At 35.3% G+C, this 7078-nt stretch overlaps 1 protein-coding gene across 1 annotated transcript; it reads right to left on the bottom strand.

The window, feature by feature from the left end:
* Positions 1-4089: 4089 nt before the first annotated feature.
* Positions 4090-6169, bottom strand: LOC127087602 (amino acid transporter AVT6E). Its single transcript, XM_051028520.1, has one exon. It carries the CDS (start codon positions 5947-5949, stop codon positions 4483-4485), a length of 1467 nt encoding a protein of 488 aa, XP_050884477.1. The 5' UTR covers positions 5950-6169; the 3' UTR covers positions 4090-4482.
* Between the last annotated feature and the right edge of the window lie 909 nt (positions 6170-7078).

The following is a 7078-nucleotide window of genomic DNA, read 5'->3' as shown; positions in this document are numbered from 1 at the left end:
GCATTTGAATGTATTTGTTTGATTGAAATGAATATTGTATGAAAATGAATTGAAATGAATGTGGACTTGATTATCCAATGAACCAAGCATAAGAAACAAGACTTTAACCAACTTGAATGGGAAATGAAAATGAATGCATACCATGATTGAAATAAGTTTGAATAGACCAAAGACCAATAGGAAAAACAACCAAGACAATGAAAGAAATGAAGTATATTTGCATGACCAAATACTAATAGGCAAATCATCAAGACATTGAAGGTGTAGTGGATTAAACTTGAATAACCAAAGACCAATGACTAGTTATGAACAAGCATGAGTGGACCAACCAAGAATGGCAATGGCCAGATAAAATGATTATGGATGTACCAAGTGGGATTTGTGATACCATGAGAATGGGTTTGGGACCAAAAGGTATCATCAGCAATGGATGAACATGTGAAGACTTGAAATGGATCCAATCCAACCAATGAATCCTCCATCCTCCATATGAACCAATAACAAAAGGAATTTAATAGAGCTTGAGCAAGCCAATGAACCATGCATAAATGGATGATGGTGAACCAGATGAAATTAGGGTTAGGTGAACCCACAAGAAAGGGTACCCACAATTAGGGTTCTACTTCCCCAAGAAGTCACAAATCCTCAAAGCCAAGAACACAAACAAAGATCAAAGGTTCCACCAATTAGGGTTTTGGTTGATTAAGCAACCTCAAGTTGCTAGGAAACCCTAGTTCCCACTAGGTACACACAACAATGCTTTGAATCCAAGATACATGTCCCCTTATATTGAACCAATGCTTATGGAAATGAAATGACTGACCATGAATATATGCACATGATTAGAGTTATTGACCTAGGTGATCATTGTGAAAGGTAGGGTAAATTTTAGGGTATGACACCTGCCAATTGATTCGGCCAGCGAGAGCAACGACTTTTGGGCGAGGGACTCATTGAAGTGTCCCGCCTTTATGCCGTTCTGGAATGCTTCCACAAACATTTATTGATTTGGAGGGACTACCTTGATTGTGGCTTCGTTGAAGTGGGCCAGCTCATGTGAGGTGAGAGACATTGTTGGCGGTCGACACTGCTAGGTGGTAGTAATGTGTATGATTCGATCTCCCCTGTCCCCTTGAGGGATAACCTATTCTAAGAATTCACCAAGGCTAGGGTTTATGGCTCCCCGGACGTGGTCTGAACCATTCCTCCCTATTAGGTTGGTTATTGACCAACTATAATTTTGGAGTCAACAAGGACTTTCTCCCATTTAACTTCCATGTTGGGAGATCAGTATGGGTGGCCCCACTGGATTTAATCTGGGCAACCTACTTATTGGGCAATGAATTCCCTAATCTAGGACTTTTCCAAATAAGACACTACAAAGATCATGAAAAGATGGATGGAATTTTGAATGCTACTCTTTCATTGATCATTACAACTACCATGGCTAATCATTTCATCTTAGAGATCCTCATATATTATGTAAGTTCATGCAATCTAATTTACTTCATAATTCTTATAGAGTTTGGCTTAAGGAAACAAGATATGAGGACATACAATGACTAGAGCCTTCTGGCATCCAATGATTCTTATACTTGTACATGTGGACATACATACTTACCGGTCTCCTTGGGAAAGGGAATTGAAAAGAGGGAGGTGAATTTGGGATTCGATGTGAGAATATCTACAACAACATTCTTGATAAACCATTCCCAACAGCCCTAAATGTTGTGGCATTCCCCGTTCACATAAAGGTAAAGTACCACAATGATTCTAGAAGACCCATTGTAGTCAAAGTCGACCTTCTTCGAGCACGTTGAACACAAGAAGAAATATTGAAGAACCCCTTGACGACAATAGTCATTATTTGAAGAAGTGATAGGGAATCTGATTGAGAATGAGAAGTAGTTGACCCTGATGTTTGCAAAGCTGAAACCCTATAGGGGAACAAGCTATGCATCTTAACAAAGATCAAGATAAAGGATTTAAAACGGGTTTCAGATGGAGACTTTGAAGATGTCCATTTGGATAATAATCCAATGATGTTAGTAAGAATATGAATGGAACCACCTAGTGAAGTAAAGGAGAGGCTAGTTAAACATTGGTCACAACTCAGCCAAATACAAGTTTCTATCATTTATGGAAGCATACTCTAACTACAACCATATACCAATGTACGAGCAAGACAGGGAGAAACTACTTTCATGATCGAGAAATCTACCAATAAAACGTGATGCCCGTTGGCTTGAAAAATGCAAGAGCAACATATCAAAGGATGAAAGTTTTCAAGGAAAAGATGGGTGAAACATTGGAAGAATATATGGATAACATGATCGTAAGGTCCAGGAAATGAGGGTTACATAACCAGCATCTCGCTCGCATCTTTCGAAGTGTACGACAATATAATTTGAGGCTAAATCCAAATAAGTGCATCTTACAAGTTTCTTGGTTTTTATCTTACACAAAGAGACATAAAAGCTAATTCAGACAAATGTGATAGAACCATCTAGATGATGGAACCCATGAAAAGAATGAAGTCATGAAATTGAACGGGATTCTAACAACTTTGAACATATTCCTTTTGATATTCATGCAACGAGTTCTACCCTTATACAAGTTGTTAACGAAAGAAGAGCTTTTCGAATGGACCCCAGAGTGCCAACAACCGTTTGTGTCCTTGAAGATGGCTTTATCAACTCCTCATGTGTTATCACAACCTTAGGCAAAAGAGTCTTTGTACCTTTATCTATTCGTATATGAGGCAGCAGTTAGTGTCGTACTCGTAAGGGAACTAAACGATCACTAATGTCTGCTCTAAGTCATCTCAAAAGCCTTGGTTGAACCAGAGACACAATATCAGAAGATAGAGAAAGGGGACATATCCTTAGTGATGGAATCCAGTAAGTTATCAAGTTATTTATTGGCACAATGGTGCTCCACCGACCAGATATAGTTGGTGGCTAAGAAAATGGTCCATTGAAAAGTTAGAATTTGATGTTTTTTTACGAGTCGAGGAAAGCCTTGAAGGCATAATTGTACGCGTATTTCATAGTAGAATGACTCAGTGCACACCAGAGTCGACTCATACTTAAGTAGTATTTATATATGGGTCGTCTAACATTTGTGGAAGTTGAGTCAAAATATTCTAGAAGTTGAAGTTGGCCTAAAAATTGAAGTATATTCACGTTACAAGTTTCCTACCACCAATATCAAGAAGAGTACAAAACAGTTATCGTCGAAGTACACTCCGATTGATGCCGTGTCTAAGTTGACCAACACCAAATCATCAGGCGTAAATCATTTCTTCATTGAAGAAGAAGAAGAAACTTGAAAAATTGACAAAATCTAGAAGAAACTTGAAAGATTGACATAAATTAGAAAGAATTTTTTTTTTCAAATTTTCAAATTTAAAAGATACTTGAAAGTTCGACGGAAACTTAAGCAAAATACAATATTAAAACCCTTAAATTTTGTTATGCGAAAAGTAGAAATAAAGAAGTATAAAAATGGATATTGACGACCAGAGTTGTTTCAACTTCTTTTGAGAGGTTCCTGTGTAAGAAGTTGAAGTTAGTTTTAGTAAAGTTTTGAATTTTTTTAAAAGATCCTATTTATCTTTAAATTATATGTGAAATATGTGTATGAATGCATTTTTTTATAGCTTAATCATTAAAAATGTGAGGCCAAATGCTATAGGTCCTCTTGCACTCCCTAAAAAACTTGGACTCCGTAGCAGCATCAGCATGTCATAATGTTATAATATACATTTGAGAAAATCCTAAAAAATAATGTTCCTATTAACCATACATTTAAAAGAATTAGTGTACTCAAAGGGTTCAATGCTATGTGAGAAAAATCAATCACAGTAATAAAATCATATTTATTCATTAATAATTTGAAAGGTCACGTCATTAGAAATAATAATTGCATGGAACATATAAGAATTTGGTACTCTGTAAATAGGAAAATCAACCTTTTATTGTGACAATGATTGGGCTACATTGCTATTATGACCATTTTTAATGTTCAACCAAAAAGCAAAAAACAATCTCATTTTAATGTTCAATCAAAAAGCGCAAAAACACAACATAATAGAACTACATTTTTTTTCTGCTGGAAAATGAAACTAATCTCATTTAAACAATTTTAAGAATCTGTTACTAAGAGTGGCAACATCATTCTACTCTAAACTTTATGAGAAAAAAGTAATACAACTGTCATGAAGAATTGACAGAACTGTATAGGGTAACTATGTCAGTGGCAAACAAATCAGCCACAAAATTTCTTTCAAATTCAAGGCATTTGAAGCATTATAAGCATCTCATACCGTAGTCAACATGGCCGCGGCAAATTGAAAGAAAAAATAATGTTCCGCGTTAAAGAATGATCCTCCTCGCATTACCTATCTTTTGCTGCTTGGCTCGAGTTGCAAGCAGTGGAACAACAAATCACCTTGATATGCGTTGTACTTAAAATGTGTTGCTAAGACTTACTCTCGAGGCTATATATATTGCTGACGACTCCTACGATGCTAACAGTCACGGCCAATACCAACATTAACCACGACAAAATCATTTCTACATGACTCAAATCTCCTTTATGGCTTAATCTTATTGCAACAAGAGGCGGAAATATGAAACCTAGCGAAACCGCCGTAGTTGCGCCAGTGAACTTAAAAGCTGTCCAAATGTTTGGTATCATGGTACACCCGATGTATATGAGGATCAACAGAACCAAAGTCAGCCCTAGCGATCTCTTCTTGCTTTCTGTTAAAGGAGGTGACCCCTCGAAAATCAATGTATCCACCGTTTGACGTAGTGAGAAATGAATAACGGGGAAGACAAGTATCAAATGGAGAATGTAGCCGACTCTAACAATATAGTTCAGGGCCGAACTAAACCGGATTCCAAGATCCTTATCAAAATTAGTCAGGACGTCGGAGTCAGTATCTTCCCCGAATAACAGATAACCAGATAACGCTGTTGCAGCATAAACCAGGATGCACAAAATCATGGTGAACCTTCCTACTCGGTTCATCTTCTGCGGTGACCTACCTTCAAGCTCGTTGTATATCGGCTGCACATTAAAATGACAAACATACGCATTTGTCATGATAGGAATCACCACAAGCAAATCCAAAATAGCCTTTTTCGAACTTAAATCAGGAACCATCCTTGGAGCATCAATCTTTCCTTCAACAAGCTTAATGGAAGCAACAACGAAAGCAACAACAACAAACATAACAGCAAGAGCAACCGACGCAGCTGAAGTCAAGCTCAACGAATCAATCTTATCAAGCGAACATAACGGCGCTAAAAAAATCACCATAACAACGAGAATCACAAGCTTCCTCTGATCCCAAACCCCGTTCCCCATTAACTGATCAAAAACGCCTAAATGATGAACAGAACCCGACATAACATCTCCCATTATAATCAAATAAACAACCAAAACACCGGCATTATTCAAAATAATACAAATTTCAGACAAAATCCTAGCAGGTCTTCCCATAGCATGCTGAACAACCTCGCCATAAGAAGACGCTTTACACAAAACAGAAAAACGAATCAACAATTCGACGCTAATTTCCGACAAAATCCCCATTAAAACAATCAACACAATCCCTAAAAAAACTCCAAGAACTTTCATTGTAGCAGGAAGAGCCATAAGTCCAGCCCCAATAATAGTAGTAGTTAAATTAAACACAGCACCAGGAATACCAGAACCATGATTGGGATTAGGCCCAACAACAAGAGGATAATTATCAACATCAATTTCAAAATTATCAGCCTCCTCATCATCATCATCAACCTTAGATCTCAAAAACCCTCCACCCTCATCAAAAGACAATCTTTGAAAAGAATTAAATGAATCATCCTGAGGCTGTAGTTCTAGATACGATGATGAAACAGGTATTGAAGAATAACTAGAATCATTCCGATTGGACATGATTGATAGATCCAAATCCAAAACAAATAATATTGAAAATAATCTCCAGATCTTGAATGATGATGAAAAAAAAAAACTTACAGAGATTGTGATTATTTGCAGAATAAACCTAGATCTCTGGGTGAATGGATAATTAGATTATAAAAACGCACGGTACGGAAATTTTTCGGGGAGAGAAACGTTGTTTGTTTTTGTGTTCCTTGGAGTTTTCTTAATCTTTGTTATGTCTTTGTTCTTTTATTTTACTTTTACTTTCCACTTTTTTACTTGCCACTAATTTATTTTATTAAGAATTAAAACTTTATCATTGTAGAAGTCAATTTCTATATTTAATAAAAAAGGTATATTCATATTATTTTAATATTATAAATATAGAAAATTTATAAGATGACGTGTATGGATATTATTGGTTAGAAAAACGTGTATTGTGGAGAGAAACATAGTTTGTGTATGGTGAATGATGTTGTAAGGAGCAACCACCAAACAAAAGAGAGTTGTGGGGGCAATGAATCTTTGTTCAACTCAACTATATGGAAATTTGGGATATAACAAAACAAAAGATGGTCAATAGGGGACTTATAAGTTATAGCTCAAGTAAGAACAATCACCATTCACCATGTTGTGGAATTGAAAATAGGGAAGTTTATAGTGTTTGGACCACTCGATTGTTTGATTCAATTTTTAAAAATATGGTTTTAATTTGTATGACAATTTGTGTTAAAAAAAATTATATGACGATATAATTCATATTCAATGTCTAAAATCAATTTAATTTATCTTAATTTTAATAGGAAAGATTCCCTTTAATTGAGCACACGTGTAAATTTTACATTGTTTATATTCAAGATCGAAAAAAAAGAACGGATTGAGATATTGAAATTTCTCTTATAGTTATTTTTTAATCCGTTCGTTAAAAAATATGTTTTTTGATTATATATATTCATTTTATCTAATATGTAATGCTATAAATTGTATAATTTTTTTCTAAAAATATAATTTTGCATATAAATTATTTTATTATGATTTTATAGTTATTTTATTAAAATAATTTAGTAATTTTTAATTTTATTATTATATACATGTGGAAAGGGAAGGGCAAAAAAAAGTTGATTTTTGATAAAGGTGAAAG

This window comes from Lathyrus oleraceus, chromosome 5 (assembly GCF_024323335.1).
Source record: "Lathyrus oleraceus cultivar Zhongwan6 chromosome 5, CAAS_Psat_ZW6_1.0, whole genome shotgun sequence".
Classification (NCBI taxonomy): Eukaryota; Viridiplantae; Streptophyta; class Magnoliopsida; order Fabales; family Fabaceae; genus Lathyrus; species Lathyrus oleraceus.
The sequence above is the reverse complement of the archived record's forward strand: the minus strand, read 5'-3'. Positions and strand labels throughout refer to the sequence as shown.

Coding starts and splice junctions, on each gene's coding strand:
- LOC127087602 (XM_051028520.1), bottom strand. CDS start 5,949: ATGTCCAATCGGAATGATTCTAGTTATTCTTCAATACCTGTTTCATCA.